Genomic DNA, 23628 nt, shown 5'->3' with positions numbered 1-23628 from the left:
AAGATAACATGACGTGTATTTGTATGTGATATCCATCGATAATGTAGTCTATGAATTTGTATGTACACAATCATCTAAGATGCACGAGAAATAAAGGCTTCTGGGATCGGTTGATAACTCAAACTTGCTGAGAACCTAGACACGAGTTTGAGTAGCCTGGTGCGCGGTCTACTTGTGACAGCCTACCTACCATGTAGCAACATTCACTTCTCTAACATAACTACCAAGATAACATGGCGTTTATTTGTATGTGATGTACTTCCCCATCAATAATGTGTGAATTGCCATGAACACGGCACGAATGAGGTAAAAGAAAAAAACAGGAGTGAGTCGGTTCATTGACGTATGGCACTCGATTATCCCGGTTCAGTGACACGAGTCGGGTTAATTAACCGGCTCTTCGGTCAGTTCGTCAACACTACAAACACTTGGACCACAATACTTAATTTGTATTCTGTTGCGACTTATGAAGCATTTAAGATATTGTCATATAATGACAGTTGAATATTTGGATATATATGTAATTAAATATTTAACATATTGTTTCTGGTAACAATATTTCTTTTAACAGATGCTCCTCACCCCTCTTAGTTCAGCCATGAGCATGAAAAACTATGAAATGACTGTGAACAAATGTGTAGATAGCCCCCCTGACTCCCCTCCCACACACACACACACACACACACACACACACACACACACACACACACACACACACACACACACACACACACATACACACACACACACACACACACACACACACACACACACACACACACTCTCTAAAGGGGAGCATGAACATGAAAAATATTATAAGCCTGTTTTCATAAGAGAAAAAAAAACAGTGCCACACCGTAACAGCATTGTGATTGGTTGTCCATGTGTGCGCATCTATATTAAAATCAACTCACCGTTCGGATGGCTCTGATCAAAATCAGGAAGAGTGACGATTTCTCCCATTGCTAATCTTGGTGTATTTGCTTTGTCTGAAACACTAGATAAAGAAGAAAGGAAATGACAGCAGGGAATAATGAAAATTCAATAAAGAAAACAAGAAACAAACAAAGAAGAAAATAACTTTTAATAGTCCTGAACCATTGATGGGTCCACAGGTGCTTAAATCTAAGTCTGCAGGTACTGAGTACCATTCAGCAGTCCTGATGACAGGGGGGACATGGCCTTCAGCCAAAAGACCACACACACACACACACACACACACACACACTTCACATCTGCAGGCCCCCCACCTCCACCCCGCTCCACTGGTGCCTTGGATCACTGCTTATGTTGTCCAACACTGTTCCGCCTGGGAAAGATCTCAGCTATCAATCTCCAAGCTGTCAGCCACACTGACCCATCGGACCCCGGACGAATCCTGCAATAGAAATCAAACAGCCCTTTTCTCTCTGTAGTGAAAGTGTGTTCTGTCTTGTCCTGCTTTGAACATTACCCTGTGAAGGTTGATTGAGTGGTCTATGGGAAAAAGGGATAACAAACTAGCAATGTGAATGTGAAATGAAGCTCAGCAGCAGATTGAAGAAAACAGACAACTAACTGGCTGCTACAAGGAGGAACATTGCAAATGAATGTTGATAGTGTGGCAGCAGATTTTAAAACCGATTTCCCACTTTACAATGAAGGTCAAAAGCAACTTAAACTAAATGATAATAATCAACAATTGCCCTGCTATAGGTTGGCAGAGTTTTAAACATGTTTCAAATCTGTACAGTTGGCTGCACTTGAACACAACCCACATTCCACTTTATGGATTAAAATGACTTACAGCGAAGAGGTTCACAGCTGCTATTATTCTTATCTTACGTGAGACCCTATAGCTGTGAGGCCTAGACACTCCATAATCTGTTGTTACAGACAGGTTCATGTTGGTGACCTTTAGCTGTGCCAGCACATGCATATTATGCTTAGGGTCTTGCACTTTTCTCTGCTAGTACCTCTCTGTCTCTGTCTTCCCCTGGTTCTTCCCTTGAATTCCAACCGCTTTTTCCTGCCTTCTAAAATCAATTAATATTGATTTTGCTGCACTCTCTGGGGTGGAGTCAAAAGAGGGGACAAAGGAGATAAAAACCACAGGCGAATTGCTGAAGTAACTCCACTGATATTATCATGAGAGAGAAGTCAGATGCTGGTTCAACTCCATTTAAAAGCACCAGAGAATGAGAGTAAATGACATCCTCTGCTTACCAGGAAATTTCAAATCATTCATGAAGTGGATCTCAGCCAGGAGCTGACTGGCTGTCCAGTTTTATGGCATGAACCAACATTGTGATACAGACAGAGAGACAACAACATTAACTCCTGTATTAGACTGAACTGTAAAATCCAGACAGTTGTCTCTATGTGGAATGAATAAGAAGTTATTCTGGCCTCTAAAAGGTATTTTAGTGGAATTTATCCTACATACTTTAATAACTAGCTGGATAACCAATTAGTTGATCAGAAGAAACGTAATGATGATTTTCTGAAGACTTATTATAAGTTGTGGAAAGTAACAGTTAAGTATTTACTCAGGCAGTGTACTTCAGTTCAATTTTGAGGTACTTGACTTTTACTATTCCAATTTTACTCTTCAGTGGGAAAATGCTAACATTTATCTGACAGATGTAGTTAGTTAGTTACTGTTCAAAAATAAAGATCCACTCATATATGTATGATAATATAAATCTCTGATATTAATGAACTCTGCAGTACTTTGACTTTTTATGGATGCTATGATACTTGCTTATTTCTTAAGTAAATGATTACTGTACTTACTGTACTTACTCTGCTGTGCTGCTCTTTTTATTTTATTTTTAATTAATACATACTGTGTATATATGTTTATACTTATATTGTTATATTCTGGTGCTTGATTCTCTTAGCCCTCTGGTATTTAGAGATTGTGTGACGCACACCTACAGCACCAAAACAAATTCCTTGTATGTGTAAAAAACGTACTTGGCAATAAAGCTTTTCTGATTCTGTTTTTGATGTGAAATCATAGTTCGCAAAAATGTGCTGGCTGCAGCTTCAAATTAAGTAATTGAAAGACATTCAGCACTGTCACTGATCACTTGTCTTTTTTGACATCTTAAAGCATAATGATCAATCAATTAAATAATTAGTTGATGAATCATAGTGGCTTAAAGCTGGTTGTTAGAAAGTCCAGGAATGTGCTTTTTACAGGGCACTGTGATGTGTGCCTCATCACTTTTTATTTCCTGCCTGGTTAAAATAAATGTATCCATCTGATATGATTGCTTATTAAAAATATTACTCAACATTCAGTTTTCAACTTCCCAAATTATATTTCTTCACTGTCGTTGCAGCCATAGGTGCAGAAGTACAATGACTGTTTAAGTAAAAACTGAGCTCAGGCCTGCTTGCATCTGCACATCCCAGCTCCTGCACCCCTCTAAATTATGCAGCCAGTAAAGGCTTCAAATTAGAATAGTTTCCCAGAAATGTAGAGGTGCTCATGTATCGCACAGCCTTGAGGTCTCAGATAATACACAGTCTCTGCAGCAGCTAGACAACGAGCAGTAGATTTGTCTGCTATTACATGCGATAATGGGATAAAAGGAGGATCTTTGTACATTAAAAATAAAAACACCTTCAAAAGCTGTCTCATGCTGCTAAGGTACAATGTGTGACTGTGACAGCTGCGAGAATACAAATCCTTTTAAGGAGACAGACTGTGGACAGTCTCGCAGATCTGAGTACTGAGCCCACTGTTGAGTGGTTACACTCATTAATGGCTCGATGTGAGATCACAGGCTTTTCTGACATTAGTCAATCTGAAGCTGGGGCATAGCAACATACAAAGCTTTGTTGAACTTCAATGTTAATTTAACTTCTTTTTTTTAATGCTGTATCAGTGAGTCTCTATAAACCAATGAAATCCAAGAGCTACATGTTGTGTGGAGTCATGCTGAGGGACAATTTGTTAGAGAAAAGCTCCCTCTAGTGTAGGAATGAAAAACACTCACACAAACAAAGCTTAATGACAAGACACCGTTAGAACTTTATCATTTTTAATAGGATTTTTCATTTTGTACTTGCATGGGTAAACCAACAAAGTATATACACATTTGTCCTTTTGGAGAAATAATAATAAAAAAAGTTATTGAAAGTGCATATATGATAACAAAAGAGAAATAAATTAACATAGAAGACTTTGACACAGTCTAATGAACTACTGGATGTCAAAACACTTAAAACTCTTACAAAAAATAAAATAAGGAAAAGTGAAGAGGCAAATGGTGGAACAGAGGCCCTCAAAACAGAACAAAGAGCCTCATGAACTTGGTAAAACAAGAAATACAGTAAAAAAAAAAAAAAAAAAAAACTAAGTGGAAAAATCTCCACAAATGCAATGCACTGTATTTTACAAAATGCTTTATGATTGACACATTAGACAACATAAAAGTCAAAAAGCAAGGGGAAACGTGCTATGCATTTAGCACTATAGTGTTCTTTGTTAGCTTAAAAACATTAAAATGAGATTCATGACATTCATTCATTACACAGCTCATTGGTTTCGTCCAAAAAAAATACAAACTATCCATTACAATTTGTTTTGCTTAAGGCTTCTGAAAAGTTTCAGTATTATATTTGTAGTGTTTACATCTGAAAAAAAAGCCTCATATATCTGCTCAAAAATAAAATCCAAAAACAATTTTACCCCAAACTCACAAAGTAAGTTACTTATTTTGAGTCCTTTATTATTAAGGACAACACACGGCCCTGTATTGCTGTAGTACTACAGTATTTGCAGAATCTGAAGTCTGTGGCTCAAATGTAGTATTTGGGTATTTCACTTCCAGTGGTTGTTGCAACTTTGATTCAGTGGTAAAATGCTCACACAACAATGTTGCAGATAATGTCATTAATCAATGGTTTCACCTTAAAAAAAAGGAAACATTTTCAAAACTAAACAGCTGTGTCACAACAATAACTCAATGCTGGAGTCTCTAATCTTAATCAACTTTTGCTACATGCATTTTAACAACTAGAGTGCTTTATGTTTCATATCCGCCAGTTATCAGGAACAAAAAAATAGTGGCGTTGCTTTGAAGCATGTTTGGAAGTTGTCATTTGTTTGCTATTAAACTTCCTGTTCCTGTTTTTCGAATACAAAAACAATAGAAATCACATCCATGATTGCAATGATTGACGTTGCATAAATACTACAAAAGTATTAACTGAATTTACATTTTAATGTCTTTGTTCATACTGTAATATAAAACTACAAATTTACTATCTTTCTTTTTGCATTTAGCTATATATATTATATTTATTTGAGTTGCCTTTATATTAGAGACTGGCCACATCTCTGATGCAGCGGAGAACATTTCAACAGGGGTTCACAAACTGTTATCACTGAATCAATGGAAGACTTTCACAACACATACATACATACATGAGGCTATTTAGTAATCACAGAGATTATCGCATCCATAGTGTTGTCTCTGCTGGTGTACAACAGTTAATATTAAACATCTTGTGAAAAGAAAAAAAATGAAAAAAAAGGTCATAACCTACCAGTTTGGTAAGAGCACCCAGAGAGCACAGATCAGCAGAATTACAAAATAAAATACTGAGAAAATATTTAAAATGTATAAACATTAAATGGTAGAATGCTAAAAATAAATCAGATACTTTTAAGTTGAATCCTTATAACTGTACAGATGAAATAGTCTGTAATTTACCATTTCTAAATATTGGAATGGTGTGCAAATAAAGCAATGGAATATACCAGCCATGCTCTGCTCTCTATTTTACACAGCTGCAGACTCTTGCATAGTTAATGAAATACATGCATTAGCGTTTTCATGCAATACTGCATTCCTTAATTATTCTCAATTCTGTACACTGACAACAAATAAAAACAAACAGACTAACTGCAGTGAAGAAAGCTAGAGAGGAAAAATCCATTCTGTAAAGAGGATTCATTTTCTCGTACATTATACATTGATTTTTGAAATCTTTTTTTAACAGGTATGTATTTGGATTAATTGGGGATAGAGATAGATATATATATATATATATATATATATATATATATATATATATATATATATATTTCTCGTATAGAGTAAAATACTCGTCTGGTCTTTAATTGAACTTTGAGCTCTTAAAAGGTCAAACATGTTGCCTTTTTGGTCATTTAAACCTCAGCTTCCTTATGTGAATGAGATGATTATTGGATTATTGCTCTACCACCAGGGCATAAAAAAATAATTTTGGGTTTGTTATTTTATGACTGGAAACAACTTATAAAAAGGTTTCATGTTTGTCAGAAGGTTCCTGTAACATAATACAGGACCAAGGTGATACGGTTGACATTCAAATCATACATTAAGATTTTTTATAACAGTTCTGCAACATACTACTGAATTTAGACAGTACAACACAACCAAGTTGCTACTGAATGAGTTTACTGCATGAACCATCATATCTCATCTAATCGTACATGTTGTAAACACAAATGTAGGCAATGTGGTGGCTATAAATACAATCTTTATGGATGAAGAATGGTTGGAAAACAAGGGAACAGGCTGCAGCTTTCAGAGTTATGTTCAGCTTTAAGTTCTGTACAGAAACATTACTCTTCTATAGAGTCATAAAACGTTTGGTTGGAACCCTATTTAAATATTATAAGCAATATACAGTATCCCAGACATTGTCTACTGATCCTTGTTTACAACGTCCAAAAAAAACTCAAATAAAAAGGTCAAAAGTCCTATAATGCACTGGGTCTTGGCTACATGAATGGCTTCATAATCCAATAAACTACTTATTTAGCGAGTGGAGAAATAGACAAACAAGTATGTGTTATGGCATGATCCAGCTCCAAAACGCACACAAGCCATTACAACTTAATTACAGACTTTTAAACAGGCAAACAAGATGGTGAAAGCCAAAATGAAAATGTCCTGCTTTGATCCAAAGTGCCATGCACAGGTTCCTGATGGATTCTAACGTTAATTAGAAAAGAGCAGCTACAGGAATACCACCACATTTAAACAGCAGTAGGTTATTTCTATAGTCCATGATAGTTTGAACACAGTATATTTTTTATAATGATAGGACATCAAAAGGGTCCCACGAGGTTTTGGGAGACTAGGCTGCTGGCCAGCTATTGAGAGTGATAAATACACAGACAGCAATATCACAGATCTGCAGCACATCAACTTCCCACTACTCCATATTAACAGCTAAGGACACTATGTTCAGTCATGCTGTGGGTTTTGTTATTTCTGTGGCCCAATTATTATTCTCAACAAATCGCTGGTAAATAAAAATAAAACATTGCTGGGTAGAATTAGTGTCACTGTAAATATCACTTTTACCTGCCAAAAGTGCCCTGGTGAACAGCTTGTTGTGAATCTTTGATTTTGAAACATACAAATAATAATGTCTGGTTAAATAAAACTATAGTATTTCTACTTTTTACATCATACAAAGCCTCTCTGACCCAAAACAACTTCACAAATTCTAAGCCAAGCCCATTAAGGCTGCTCATTTGCTCAAACCATGCACAGGCCATTTAAATAACATACATGCATGTTTAAATTGAGTGGTATTTCTTATGAAACCATCTGAGAACCAATGTAAACTTGGTAGATGCTACAGAGAAACAGTTAAGTGAAATACAATAGATCTATAAGTCAGATTATGTTTAAAGTATAAACTTACTAATGGTTGGAGTTTAATGGCATAAACACATTCAATCATTAAAAACACACTAACGCTGGTATCTAATTTGAGTATTGCAACAGCATGTGGGGTAATTCACTGATAATGCTGATTGTTCAAATAGAGGCCGAGAAAACATCATGACAGCTGCAGTACCAATATCCTGCCTCTGCCTCATTGTACTGCAAAAGAAATATACCAGGCAGTGTCTGATAGTTGAGAAAACTCACCCTACACATGCACATTTGCTCTGAGACGGTATAAATGGAGTTCTATAATTTATTAATTGGTTCACTAATCAATATTCTGTTTCAGCCTGATGAAGAAAGAAAAATTACATTGTCTTCTGCAATGAGGTACCGCAGTCACGATAACTGCTGCAAACAGGTTTCTGGCTCACTGAAGTGTGTGGTCACAGTTCTGAACATCAGCAATTGAAAATATGCTCATTTAAGAAATATCAGTGTCAGAGGACCATCGGTCTGTTTCAGCACCAGGTGTAGTAAAGAGGTGATTTCTTTAAAATGACCCCTGAAACATTGAAATGAATGTACCCTTTTACCATTTGAAGTCTAAGGCCTGTTGACACTACTTTATGATATGTCTTAAAATCATGACAACATATTAAAAATGAGATAATTACATTGGTACATTGTGTGTGTGTGTGTGTGTGTGTGTGTGTGTGTGTGTGTGTGTGTGTGTGTGTGTGTGTGTGTGTGTGTGTGTGTGTGTGTGTGTGTGTGTGTGTATATATGACTGTTCTGGGTAAAAGAAAACTACTTATCTATACAAAGTGCGAGCAATACAACATTCCTACTCAGTGATGCATACAGTAGTAGACTACTATGTTGCCAAAGGCAAATATTTGTTTCCATGTACACTATTGAAAGGCGCTTTAGATCATTTTCACGTTGCTCATGGAAAGGAAAAAAATGGGTTATATACTATATACTTTTTCAATATCTCTACGGACACATAAATGTGGGTGTGTATTTATTTTCTTTCATTTTAAAAGGGATTTCATTCCAAAACACAACTTCCATATGCATTTGATAAAATATATTTCTATCAAAAAAGTACTAGTATTAAACTAAAATAAACTTTTAAAATATTGACAACTTGTCTCAATGTGTGTATCGATTCAAATCCCTTCTCATCTCAAATCCTTCTCCGTTTTGGTCCAGGGCCTGCCATCACCTCTGTAGGTATATGATTGTAATGTTCATAATCGGGGGGGGGAGGGGGTTTAAAATCATCTGATCTGATTGATCGGCTAAAAACAATCAAGGAGAACTACTGCGAACGCTTAGCCACTATTATTTCGGAATGAAACTCTTTTGTATGTGTGTGCGTATAGGTGTGCGTATCAACTCCATTTCAGTGTTTGTCCAGAGATTTTTTTTTGATGTTACGGTTCTGTTCTCACTACTGTTGAGGATTAAATGCTTATACAACAGCAGTGAGGTTAATGCATCAAAAGTCATCTTATTTCCATCTTAATCTAAAGAATGTTATTCTTCAATACAGATTATGCAGTGTAGGTGCATACAAGGTGAAAATGCTTCATACGTGATTACTTTCTTCTAATGCACAAGCTGCTGCATTTTAAATATGATTTCATCAGCAGGATATTTTAAAAGCAAACTAAACGTAATGTTTGCAGCGCTTCAAAGATATAACAAGCTTCTTGTCTGAAGGAGAGTTAATTGGATTTCAAGATTGCAACAGGGAATTCTGTCAGCTGTCATATAAGCCTTCAGTACACACAATCAAGCAGGTTATGCTGTACAGCTGAATGCATATTGCATGCTGCTCATGTACCTTCCGTGCCAGAAAACATCTAATATGTCAAGCGATTGTCACGCTCGCATCAAGACCATACCTAATGCTCAATAGTTGTAACTGGTAACAATACACACCGCTTTAAAATCTAGAACTGCCAGCCTACCAAGCGACTGTTTGGCACACAAATATGCAGATGATGTACAGTACTTTACTTTTTATCCAGTACAGCAAAAAATACTCAAGGCTGGCTGCCAATATTCAAACCTCAAAGCCAGAATACAGTATGTATCTGATGTCAGTGTGCAAAACCATAACATCAAAAATGTGTCTCTTTGCAAATATGTCTGGTGCTCACTGAAGATTAGGCACAAAGAAAATAGCTGCATTATGTAAATTCAATGTTACTGCTATGGATATATCATTGAGGCCTCTTTGTTGTACGTGCAGGAGATTGCATGCTTGAGGACAGCTTTCGGGAAGATGCCATCCTTTCAAGAGGCTTCTTCCCGTTAGAGGGAGACTTGAGACTTACTTCAGAAGTGGAAGACTTGGACTTGCCAACGTTTAATAGAGTGCGACTGAGAGAGCTGGGGGGCTTGGAAGACTCCTTTGTCTCGGACTTTGTCTCACCTCCACGAGTCTCTACAGATTCAGTCTTTGAAGACACAGCTTCTCCTGTCTTTCCAGTATCACCACCGATGTCCTTGGCTTGTCCATTCTGCTTGCATGTCCTCTCTGAGGCCTTTTTGGCAAGCAGGGTGCTTTTTCCTAAATCAGCCGACCGGCGGCTTTCCCTTTGTCGGAGGGCACTTTTGAAGAAAGACAACCCTTTTTCCTCAGATTTGCTGCTGCGCTGCAGGTCTCTGGTGGATACGCTGGGTGAGCGTAGGCTAGTGACAGAAGAGCTGCTGCTGGAGCTCCTCACAGGCCGGCTGCTTTCCCCACTCTTAGACAGTGAAGAGCGCGCTACCAAGCTGCCGCGGAGACTGTCAACCAGGGGACTAGTGTGCATAGAATCTCTGCTGTAGCTCCTTTCTACCAGCCTTTTCCGACTACTCGTGGTGCTTTTCTCAGTGACATTGGAATTCTTCTTTGCAGTTGGCGAGGGAGAAGCTGAGGACTGAGGTGTGGAGCGGACGAATGGCTTACGTTGCAGCGTGGCATCTAGGGGTTGAGTTGCCTCCTTTGTTTTGGAGGGAGTTCCACCGGGTGTTGAGGTGCTTTTCTTGGCATTTACACTCTTTTCTTTAGTATTGCTTGCCTTTTTGCCTTTCACAGGTGTACTGGAAGAAGTCTCAGCAGTGCAGGTCTTATGGGTTGAGCACAAACGTTTTTTGGACGTTTTCTCTTGCTCCACTTTGCCGGAACTCTTTGCGGAGCCTGTGATTTCTGCCTTTAAAGCGAATCCTCCGATACTACTCTTACGTTTCTGTTCTTTGGAGGGGGTAGCTTGGGCGGGTAGAATGTTTTGGTCTATAGCTGTAATCTGGTTGTTGTTTTCAGTTGACTCATTTTTGGTGCTCTTCTTTTCCACTGGAGTGGGAGCCCTGCAGTAGATCATGTCTAGGAACCTTTTATTGCTGTCCTGGTCACTGACATTGCTCTCCATCATAGACAGGGGAGTCCTGCTGCCAAAGTAGCGTTCATGTCTACTGTAGCTGCCAAAACAGGACGTGGAAACTTTGTCATCACAGGCCTCGCCTATCCTCTCTAGAGGAGGAGAACATCGAGAGTCGAAGGAGAAACGTGAGGGCGAGTTAGATCTCATGTGCAGATTTGCAGAGAGAGACCAAGAAGGCTTTATCCCACTTTCGCTGAAGGCTAAAGGGCTAGCCATGGACGACCTGGAGGACAAGCTTTGACGCTGAATGCTCCTCACAAAAGGGCGCACAGAGAATCCTCCTAAAAAACAAAGAAACATTTTATGTATTTATCTATGTATTTTTTGTTAAAGACTCTCAACTGAATGTTGAAAGTGCTGTTGGAAACCCCCAATTAATCCACATTACAAATACAACAATTGCATTGTGCAAATGTGTTGATGTACTCTCACTGACTATAAGAACTGAAAAGTAAATTTACCAACTACATTTTGTAATTTGTGCCAAAATATATTTTAATAGCTTTAGCTAACTAAAGTGTGAAATTGTATAATTATACATTTAATACATTAGTAAATAAGAACTTCAAGTAATGAAATTATAACTACTATTATTATGAACAGTACTGATGCCACAATTAAAGTAATTGTGTATTATAAGTAACAAAACTGGTAGCATGATAGCAAAATGCATTACATAATTATCCATAGTGAGATCTGTGAATGTTAAATAACCAGTTTGCCTGGCCAACATTTTTGGGGAATATGCTGACCCTGAAATCTGGAGGGTTAAACAGAGCCTACATTTAACCACAAACTGCAGCCCAAGCCAACATCTATCTCAGTTTGGATTTACTTGGTATGCAAGGTTTCCCACGGTACAGAGCTCTGTACAGCATGTTTTCATGCTAGTCCCAGCCAGTTGTGACACATGTCGCGTCACTTTCTGCCTTGTTCTTGCATTATGCTCCTTCTTTAAAAATAACTAATGGAATTTTGGAGCTGGGATTTGTAAATTCAGGTGGGAGAGTTCCTGACTATAAAGAGCTTTGGTTAACATTGGGGGTGTCTTTTGAAATACTGTCAGTGGAAGGAGTAGTGCACTTTGTACAAAGGTTTGTGTTGAGACACAATTAAGGCAAAGCTGTCTCTTTATAGCCGTTTCCTTTGTTCGTTTTGGTCTACAACTGATGGTTTAATGTGTTCTGTTTTATATTGGTTTTGGTCTCCATCCATCCATCCATCCATCCATTCTTGATCCAGATCAGGTCTCGGTGGCAACAGGTCAAGTAAGGTAGCCCAGATGCCCAGCTACGGTTTCCAGCTCCTTCTGGGGGATCCCAAGGCGTTCCCAGGCCAGATGAGAAATATAATCCCTCCAGCATGTTCCAGGGTTTCCTCCCAGCTGGACGTGCCTGGAAGACCTCCAATGGGAGTGACACAGGAGGCATCCTTACCAGATGCCCGAACCACCTCAGCTGGCTCCTTTCAAAGCGATGTAGCAGCAGCTCTACTCAGAGCTCCCTCCGGATGTCCGAGGTCCTTACCCTATTTCTTAGGCTGAGCCCGATCACCCTACAGAGAAAAACTAATTTCGGCAGCTTGATCTTGTTCTTTTGGTCGCTACTCAAAGCACATGACCATAGGTGAGGGTTGGAACCTAGACCGACTGGTAAATCGAAAGTTTCACCTTTTCAACTCTCTCTTCACCACAAGGGTCTGGGGCCCCCTACAGGAGCCAGACCTGGGAGGGGAGCTCGCCGGCGAGTGTCTGGTGGCCAAGCCTTCGCTCTTGGGGCCCGGTTGGACACTGCCCAAAGAAACTACATGGTGCTTACACCTCCACCACCCTGGGGACCCACCACCCCCAGAGATGGTCAACTGGGTCGGGTGCAGTGTGAGCGGCAGGCGGGGTCAGGGGCCTGGGCGTGCCAATCACAGGCGAGGTAGATTAGCTTAGGGGTTGGGGTTTTGGCCTTCTGAATTAAAAAAAAAGTCCAGTCTCATCTTGTGGGTGGATGGGCATTGGGCATTGTTTTGCTTCTCTAAAGATCAAAAGCTGACTCAGAGTTTTTTGCTTCTGTTGGAACTATGAAATGTTAAATATGAGTCAGAAGACAGCAGCATGTGCTATATATATATATATATATATATATATATATATATATATATCAGTGTTTCCTCTATGTTGATTTGACCGTGGCGGCCACCCACGGCAAAATTTCTGACCCCACCACATCAGAAATAGGGCTACATTGTTAGAGTGCATGTCGGAGAACGTTTGTATTTTAGGTGCATTATTTACATGCTGAAGTAGTTACACTGCATAATGCACTGATAATGTAATTAATAGTGGGTTTATTGTTATTTGCTACAGAATGCTTAGCCTATATGTCAAGATCAAAGTTGGCCTATATAGTAACTCAAAAAAAAACAGCTGTGTTTGTGAATAGAGGTGAATGAATAAATATATTTGTGTTGCAGCAAAGTGTCAGTTCCGTTTCATGGGGGGAGGGGGAGGTGTTCAGACCTGCCCCCACTGCTAAAAAAAAATCCTAAAGGAAACACACACACACACATATATAAAATAATATAAGCATTGTCTCACCATCATCTTCATTACGTTCTACTGGAAACTCTACTGACTCAGCCAGTGATGCCAGAGAGGTGCGTCTGGATGAGGCTCCAGAGGCTAAGCTAGCAGGCCTACTGCCAGGCAACCTGTTGATCCAGTGGTCACAAAGGGACGAACTAGTGGAACCTGCGTAAAAAACAAGAAAAACTCTAGTTTAGTTTCAAGGTTCAGAGCCATCATGAGTCATATTATCTAGTTATTTTCCTCAAATAATATGGCAATTTGGCATGTGTGGTAGGTACATGCACATTGTTTCCCCTAGGATTTTGTTAAGTGTGGGGGAAGGTTGCACAACAGCAGAATTTATGTTTTAACTGGCAATACCAGCAGCACACACACACACACACACACAGCGTAGGATTGTGTAAGTGACAGGCGAGATGGAGAGCTTTTGCTTTTGGGATTGTTGTTGTTGGAGCTGGCACAGCGCTGTGAAAACGTCAATTTACTGTCAGCTGTCATCAGAGGACGCAGGTGAGGGAAACAAGAAATAGAAACAGAAACTCTCAAAATGAAACTGCCAATACATTCATTCACAGTCATTAAGTCGTTTCCTGTATATCGGTAGTTTAATTTAAAAGCAATGATGACACTTTATGATCCATTTCTGTGTAAATACACGCATCACATAAAAAATATAAATAAAAGACCGTCCTGTTTTTACGCTTGTAGAGCAGATCTCTGTGGAGCATACGCACCACTACGCGCTGCTCCAGTGCCCGGTGTAGCCAGTTTCATTGATTATATTGGAAGTGTAGTGTTGGATGGTCTGCTCCGCATAAGTTACGCGTGCAATGTAGCCAGCCCGTAAGTTAATATTAATTGAACTTTTAAGGCGAGGAACAAGCAAATCGCCTGTACTGTATGTCTTATATCTTGGCCACCCCCCCAAAACAATGGTAGGGAAAACACTGCATGCATATTGAAATCATAAATCATAAAAATCAGAGTAAGGCTTTCCTCTAATTAAGATGTTAACATCTTGTTTGATGGGTTCTCTTCAGTATTCAACCTTAAAACCCAAACCTTCTGTCACAATGGTAATGTGGTATAAGTTTGTGGCTATGTTCATGCAAATATTGCAATAAAACTAAACTTTAGTTTACCTTGATTACAATCTGACTGGAATTCTAAATACAGCAGATATTACACAGATTGTAGGAAATAAATACTGACCAGCAACAGAGCTGTTGGCTGACCAGGAGGGAATAACTGTCCTCCGCTGGTAGAACAGTATATAGGCCGACTGCTGACACACGTCATCGTCAGCTACTGGTGAAACCTCGCTGTCATCAAAGCAGTACCACTGACCATCGATAGAGTTCTTACAGTATGCTGTGAGCGTGAAGCAAATGGAAGAATGGGTCAACAAGGATGATGAACACATAACTATACAGTCTAATTCCCACATACAACCTTCGAACTGTTAGAATTGTTTTTGCATCACCTGTGTAGTGGCCTCCATGCATGTTTCCATGGTGGTTGCACACAGCATACAGGTCATACAGGTAGTCATCTGGGTTCCTTCCCAGGCCATATGGACGTCTCCATGGCGACCAATGAGAAGGTAAACTCCAGCTGCTCTGGCTTCTCTTAACCACATGAGGTGCCATGTCCATGCCCATCAGCGGGAACCTCACCATGTTTTGCATCTTCACCCTCCGGTCCCCCTCCTGAAACAGAGGCCAAGGTAAAACGGAAGAATGTCTCATTTTAGTGTCATTTTATGTGTGCTTTCATGAAAAGTACACAGTAGCTACAACCATTACTGAGGAGGATCGTTACATTTCTGATATTAGTGCCGACATCATATTCGAGTTTCAGTACAAAGGCCTGAGTTTCAGTGACAAGTTCTTGTATGGATTGGTTTAAAACTGACAAAGACATTTAATATAAATCAGAAACAATTTGATGCGATCTGTTCTCGATAATCAGTGTTACACACACATTTTGTCAGTACCAAAAGGTATTCAAGCCCTTACCCTAAGTGCCTATCCATAACAAGGGAATGCTCAGACATTAAGTCCAACACAAACACAGATAAAGAAAAGCAACAACTTTATGCATGATACAATTGAAGAGTTGAGTGAGTGATTCTTGCTCTTGATACACAGAAAGTAGATCTCGTTCCACATTTCTATTTGAACAATGTTTAATTAAGGTGAAATACCTGTCTGAACCTCTTGAGATGCAGTATGAGCACATCCGGCAGCGTCCACAGGCTGAGCTTAATGCGGCCCTGCTGCAGCTGCTTGCAGTGGGGACAGCGCCAGGCATCGTCTGGGGCCAGCTGAAACACACACAGCCCAGGCAGCAGCCATCAAGGACAAGCTCCAACCACACTGCTTATAAAATAGGCCCCACACAGGATAAGGCCTTGAGTTTTTCTCTCATTTTCCTCTATTCTCCTCCAGAGCAATCACAGGCAAGTCAACCCACAACGTATATGTAGGACTATGCTCAGATCATTCCAAACAGAATTAGGAGTCAAATACACAGTAAAGCCACAGAGTGAAAGGCTTTTTGGACTTTAGCAGAGTCATAATAAACCGGTGGGGAGGACACACATGTGAGGCTATACTTCAAAATATACTTACCACTGACATGTGCCAAGACAAATCTAAGACTTATTTTCTAAAGTCAAACTACTGACTGTGCAGCAATCAATTGAGTGCATTTGTGTGGTCAAAATGTCACCTGCTCCTCCTTAGTGTAGAGCTGAAAGCACTGAGCAAGAGTGCAGGCCTGCGGCTGATGATGTTGTTCCCTGTGCAGATACACGCTCTCAGCATCAGGAATGTACTCCTCCTCAGTGTGTCCAAACAGACTGTGGGAACATGAAGCTCAGCTCATTCATTCAGCAGCAAAGTCTTAAGAGGATCATAAGATCTGCCTTGAGATTTTGGTTAGACAGATTCCTATATCAGTAACGTAGTAGGCTGGATCGACGACAGTACATTTACTGGATAATCGGCAGAAGATCAGGATAATCGGCAGAAGATCTGGCACCGCTGGATCTTCCGCCGGATGTCCCTTGGGACCGATTGTGGCGAGTGTGAGTGAGTGAGTGAGTGAGTGAGTGAGTGTGTGTGAGTGTGAGTGTGAGTGTGAGTGTGAGTGTGTGTGTGTGTGTGTGTGTACCACACATAGTAGTTGGCTTTAGTGAGATAAAAAGAGCAGACGTGTTGTTGATTATCTAGGCGGACCTTCAGACTCATTGACATCTTGGTGTATGCAATTTCTGAAATCCCATATATTGTTTCAAATGAAGATTACAGCAAACAAATGTCAACACCTGCCTTATTTTCATTCAGTGTAAAAAAAAAAAAATACATACTGTAGATAAAAATAAACAGACTACAGAGCTCTAGCAAATATGAATCTTATTCACTCACTAGTCCTTGGTCTCTTTGTCCCACTCTACCACAATCTTCACATGTGGTGGCCCCCCTTGTCCACAGGATTTGTATGCTCTGCAGAGGAAACAATTATAGTGGGAAACAAATGAAGTCATTTAGACAGTTTACATTAATAAATGGGATTTTATACCCCTCATGTCACTTCAGGCTAGTGTGAAAAAAGCTTTTTCTGCGCAAAGTCATGTCTGTACTCCATGTGTAATTACAAGCAATTTAAAAATGGGTCAGTGTAAAAGGACATTTCTCTAGAGGATGGGTTAATACAATATGGTAAATACAATTTAGTTACTCTCAAAGAGCAGAGAAGATAATAGAAAAGTTTAAATATATTTCTATGATTATAAAGACAAGGTTAGAATTCAGAGACATTTTAGTTCTCATGAAAGAACCTACTGATCAATTACAGTAATGCCAAAAACTACTTTAGTACTAAATACTTTGATTCATGCACCTCTATTGAGCAACAATGTTGAGCCAAACGTGCTTAACTGGCATTTTAACAAACAGTCAAAATCATGTTAAGGCATGTCATCTAGGCAGGCCTATGAGAGAAAAAGAACCGATGAGGAATGTGTGCAAAGAGAAGATTAACAAGACAGATTCACCCCATTACCTAACTAAGATCATGCCTGTCTTTACCTTTGTACATACAGTGTTTATTTGGAAAAGGTAGATAGTAAACAAGTAAAAGATCCTCCAGACATTTGATTCAATATTAAAATGCAAATTAAAATGGGCTCAAAGTCAAAGTATCTGTATACTTGCCTAGTATAACATTTATTGTTATTGTGTTTTTCAACCTTTCAACATAAATGGCTGCAAATGCATTTTTATGTCAGTAGGCTGAAATTTATGAAAGCATACTGTATGCACAAATACATTCTGCATTAGTAACGTCAAGACTTCAAAATCACAAAATCCCATATTATTCATAATTAACCACAATATTCATAAATATTAATTCAGCTCTAATCAAGCAGTAAACAGAAGAACTGACCTTTCCACAGTTGGGTGACACAGTGGTCGCTCATCTTGAGGAAGGAGGTAGGTGATACCAACGACGCCAACCACCCGAAGACTGAAAGGTCCAACCTATACAGAGACACCACTGTAGTACTTCTGTGAGACTAGTACGTTAAAAAGGTGTAATCCGAGAAACAGGGATGCCCATTAATAATTTCAATAATAGTAATTTTACAATAATTTCACTCATACTTGAAATATTTTTTTATCCATACGTCTGTCCAATTTTTAAACCGGCTTACTGTGTGTAGAGTCAACTTATTTACCATACAGATAAACTTCTTGTTCCTCTTCCTACCTGAATGTATACCCCTGGCCTCAAAAGATGACGCATTTTCTCCAGGATCTCTTTCTGTAGAGCATCCCAGGTCACAGTGCACTCCATGTACAGTACAAAAGGCAGTCCGAACCTAAAACAACATAATGTGCATAGCTTTGTTAGCGGCTATCAATTTCTCCTGGAAGCTTTGAACACCGGTAGCCCATTACCCATTGCTACTATTTTTAGGAACTACCAAAAACTGGATAATGTGTTAATGGGGTAATGATACCCCAATCTTTATTTTTGAAAAGAACATGAGAAAGGGGCATGTGAGGACAAATTAGCACCACAGAACATAGAATATTGGGATTGTAGTACCTCTTTCCTTGGTGGCCGGTACAAGCCCTGTTACACACCAGAAGGATAATCTTTTCTGGTCCCAGGTTTTTATTAGGTGATGCAGTTAAAGGAGTCATGGCCCCTTGCATGAAAGATGGAGTCCTGCTGATTTCTGTCGCATACTTCAAGTTGTTATGATTCAAGTTTGCCAGAAGACTTCCTGATAAAACATACAAACAAGCCCCGATCGATATCCTTCAATCAATTTAATGTGAAAAAAGCGGTAGATTTGCAAAAAAAAAAAAAAAAAAGTATGATTTACCTCTTTTTGTGCGTATGTTTTCCAGTTTGAAGGTCTCTGGTGTCTCGAAGGCAAATATGGAATCACTCTCTTGAATGATGTCAAGATCATCATCATCATCACAAAACGAACGATGAAAACCATCATAGTACATTTCAGTCAAAATAAACTGAAAGAGAAGAAAAGAGTACATTTAAAAAGAAGTGTCCAGTTTCTTTAATGTTTTTACAGTTATTATTTTGCAAAACTAACAGTCATCATAATATAGTTTAGTTTAGTATATTATAAGGATCCCCGTTAGCTGACGCCTACACGACCAGCTAGTCTTCCTGGGGTCCAAAACAACAATAAATCAGACAATGTTAAAACAGTTCATGACGCATACAATATCTACGTATAAAACAAAATAACAAGGAAACAACCAAAATACCCAACCAAAAACTCCTTATACTGCTTTAGTCCTCATTTACTCCTGTGGCATTTTCATCCTGCCAGCTTTAATCAATGTTAGCACTCAGCTGTTGCATCCCCTAAGGACAACTGTGTTTCAAACTGTCTATCCCAGTATATTGAGTCCACTTCATAAAGTAAAACTGGGTTCATGACAAACTACTGCTAAGAGGTAGAACTGGCTTTAGGAACAGTGAGCTAACATTGTGTGACAGTAACAATATAGTCCCATTGTGTCAGACCCTGAGCTGATAAGAGACAGGAATAGCACCTGGTCCATTGGGATCTTAGTCTCACGTGCCACAGCATCTCTGAGGCGGTAGACGGTGCTGTTGAGGGGAACAGCAACTCCGATCCTCATGCAGTGAGAGTACTTCCCCTGATAGACCACGGTCACATACAGGGGCCTAGCAAAAAACACATTTAACACACAAAAAAATTCTAACATACTCTCTTAAAATACGTTACTATGCTAGCAGAGTTTCTCTTGCTTTAAAGCTATGGTTCACATTAATTATAGTTTAAATATGTTAGCTTTGTCCCCCCCCATACACATTTTTGGTCAGAGATTTATTTCTCTGGAATGAAGACTCCCCTAACATGAACACAATGTTGTTTTGGTTTGAAAGTGCACGCTCCTCCCACAACTGTTTGCTGCTCCTCCTGCACCCTCAACCCCCCACACTCCTTACACACCAGGCTACAGTATTGCTTCTGTAACAACACATATTAGCTTAAGGTTCTCGTAACCTTGAATGGTGTCACCCCTTTGACGAACTTAAATACATTGCACATTGTTAGATGGTAGAAAAAGTGGTAGAACAAACAAACCTTTTTGAAAACCTTAGAAAAATATTGTTGTACCTGTAAATGTTTACCTTAGTTATGCACAAGGGATTACTGTATACACCTTATAAACCAGTAATAATTGGTCATGAACATGTAAAAACATGTCAACTGAGCAGGGTTAACTGATCAGCACAGCTCAAGACAGTAACTTACCGTGTGTGTGGCAGTGGGATCGGTAAGGAGATGCACAGGAAGGGATCAAACGTATTGCTCTGCTTCTGGCAATGTGGGCATGTAAGAGAAGACCTGTTGGGAAAAAAAAGTGTAAATCCTTAATATGGCAGAGAGATAATGTGGCCATACTGGAAAAACATGTTTTACTGGACATGAAGCCTACCTGTACTGAGCCTGAAACAGTTCTTGTACAAACGAGCCAGCGGAGAGGGGAGGAGATGGACCCTCTATGCTTTGATCGTCTTCTTCAATAGGTGGCTGAACAAACACAAATAAGTTTTACTAGTCAGATTTATAAGTCATGGGCTAAATAATACCAGTCTATCGGGGTTCATAAGAAAGCCATACTGCCTTCATATATTTTGTTGTTATAAACTAGCTACAGGGAATCAAGAGGAAACAATACCAGGCAAGCCTAGCTTATCTTAGCAGGACTGTGAATGCAGCTCATTGGTAAGATACACTGAGTGACCAAAATTATTTAAACACCTGTAATGTAACAAAATAGCCGTGCAATAAAAACTGGAATATCTATTTTCAGCCTCTCAGACAACAATGAATGTATGGCTGAGCAATGAGGGGGAAATTTGACACAAGCATTAGCATTTTTCAATAAAAAAAAAAAAAAAAAAACAATGCCTGTAACAAGTAGCCTCGTGAGACCATCCTGATCTAACGAGCTCCAGTTTTCTACTCGCAGATCAGTCTGGCATTTTTGGAGTTGAGAAATCTGGAGCCGTTCGCCAAACGACCGACCAATCAGCGTTGGTTTTGAGGCGGGTTTAGGTGTGACGCAACGAGAAGCGACTGTTAGTCTAAACAACGTGGCAGCTTCCACGGAAGACATGAGCGTAGCTATCACGCAAGTTTAATCCGAATTAGAAAGTATTCCTTCATTGAAAGAAGAGCAAAAAAACGGCACTGGAGGCTTTTCTCGGAGGAAAAGATGTTTTTGCTCTTCTCCCGACTGGTTTCGGCAAGAGTTTGATCTGATTGGTTGATTTCGCCCGTCTATTACCAACATAGGTGGTGATAGACAGATGGTTTATCCAATCAGCTAACCAGTATTTTCGTCCCTTCCCAAATGTTCTCCAAAGGAAAGTTCCCAGATGGATATGCCGAGCAAATGCGAAGCAATCCATCTGGCAGAATCAGGTTACGTAACAAGCCCAAGTCTTCTAAACACACCTTTATAGCAGGCCGGATGTTGGGGTTGACTGTGTTGAGGTCCTCGTGTACTCTGTCCAGCAGCCACAGCAGAAACTCCTGAGCATCATGCTGAGCATTCCCTTTGAACTGGGTGGCATTCTTCGACACAGTATTCTGCAACAGCATGGTCCCAAGGTTACAATGCATGCAACGACAAAATCTCTTGTATGTGAACTTAAATACGATGGTCATGAAGTTTTATTAAATGCAGATCCTGAACATAATTTCAGCGTGCATTGGCAAAGCATTTTTTTTCACAGGCGGTGGTTCCATACTAGGGCTGCACAATTTATCACAATTATACCGAAATCGCAATATGTACTCATGCAATATTCAAATTGCAAGTGGGGCGTAATATTTGTTAAAAGGCAAAAATATGTGTCAAACCATTTTAATTAAGAATTGTGGTACTGCAGAGACGTCCCAGCCTACAAATCATATCCTACAGACTCAAGAAAAATCTTTGTTTGGTACAGATCCTTGCACAAATCACACTATTATCATTTAAACATTTTCTAATTTTAATATTTTTTTAATGAAAATGAAAATAATGATACAAAAATTATCATTCCCTCCAATATCGTGAATCATATCGCAATCGCAATATAAGTCAAAATAATCGCAATTTGATATTTTCCTCATATCGTGCAGCCCTATTCCATACGGACAATAAATCCATTACCTTAAAATCCCTGCTATGCTGCGGGGTATACTCAAACGTCCATAAAGCCCGCACAAGTCCTGACAGCTGCTCTGTGACTTCTCCTTTGGCCAGAGGACCCTTCTTCTGCAGAAGTACACCATTGGTCTTTGGTTTGTCCTCATCCAGCTCCTCGCCTTTGTAGTGCTCCAAAACGAGGTACTCAGCAAAGAGTTCAGTGTTACTGAGACACTGCAGAATTGCATTCATGAAGCAGGTATTCCCGTGGTTTTTGAGACCTGACACTCCAGGAACTCTCTCTCCGGACAGAAGACCGGCGAGGTCCCCATCATCCATGGGCACATCTTTACAGCCAGATTTAAAAGTGGAAAATCCCCCATCATCTTTGTCATCTTCTGTTTGCACTTCAGATCCGAAGTGTGATAACGCTGTCAGTGTCCTCAGGACTCTGCTCATAAAGCTGCCAGCAGAGCGCACAGAGCCTCGCCTGAACAGCTTCTTGCTGAAGCTCGACTTCTTGTCCTTGGTTGCGGCTTTGCAAGACATGATTTCTCTTTCACGGGCGTTACAACTCAGGCAGATGTGCTGTGAAGAACGAGAGCCATCTCACTTGCTGCTATCTTCTGCTCCATCTCAAAACTTGCAAACAGCAATAACTGCTGGCAGCGTTAGGTTGGTGTTAGCTGACCTTAGCTAGAAATATCATTTTAAATGAGGTGTTCTTCTAAAGCATGCAGCTGTAACTTCGGTGTTCAATTCCACTTGTCAAATAACGCTTTCATATCGTGCAACCCTGCCTAAAATATTGACCAAGGCCAATTACCTAATGATTTCCGAAGCGTAACATAAACATTGCTAAGGTCAGTTGTTGATGCCGGCAACTTGCTCCAGAGTTACCTTGTTTTTGCGGTTTACTGCCCCGCAGCAATGAGTCAACATCGGTTATGCTGAGAGCGAAGACAGCAGTGTTAGCTAATTAGCTAACTCTAGCGCTAGCTACAATAACAACAAGAGCAGCAGAAACAGCAATAGTCCTTTTCAGCCGAGATGCCCATGTTCAACAGAAAATAATATTCCGCCATGGTTTGCAGGTCATGGCAGTCAAAGTAGAGAGTGTGTCCGCAATTTGGTTAACCTCACATGTGTCACATATTTGGAGGAACATTCGGGCTAAGCTACCAGATAGCAGAATCGTTTTACTTCTTCTTCTTCTTCTTCTT

General features: G+C 39.7%; 1 protein-coding gene across 1 annotated transcript; it reads right to left on the bottom strand.

The window, feature by feature from the left end:
• Window positions 1–4020: 4020 nt before the first annotated feature.
• usp31 (ubiquitin specific peptidase 31) lies at window positions 4021–23628 on the bottom strand. The gene is made up of 16 exons (XM_039824990.1): window positions 22430–23628; window positions 21727–21861; window positions 20702–20796; window positions 20518–20610; window positions 19787–19922; window positions 19087–19234; window positions 18804–18984; window positions 18462–18573; window positions 18138–18232; window positions 17117–17194; window positions 16419–16548; window positions 15892–16011; window positions 15169–15394; window positions 14898–15056; window positions 13695–13847; window positions 4021–11388 (listed from the first exon to the last, which is right to left on the bottom strand). Exons 1-16 carry the CDS (start codon window positions 22952–22954, stop codon window positions 9905–9907), a joined length of 3870 nt encoding a protein of 1289 aa, XP_039680924.1. The 5' UTR covers window positions 22955–23628; the 3' UTR covers window positions 4021–9904.

The sequence above is a fragment of the Perca fluviatilis genome, chromosome 15 (genome assembly GCF_010015445.1).
Source record: "Perca fluviatilis chromosome 15, GENO_Pfluv_1.0, whole genome shotgun sequence".
NCBI lineage: Eukaryota > Metazoa > Chordata > Actinopteri > Perciformes > Percidae > Perca > Perca fluviatilis.
The sequence above is the reverse complement of the archived record's forward strand: the minus strand, read 5'-3'. Positions and strand labels throughout refer to the sequence as shown.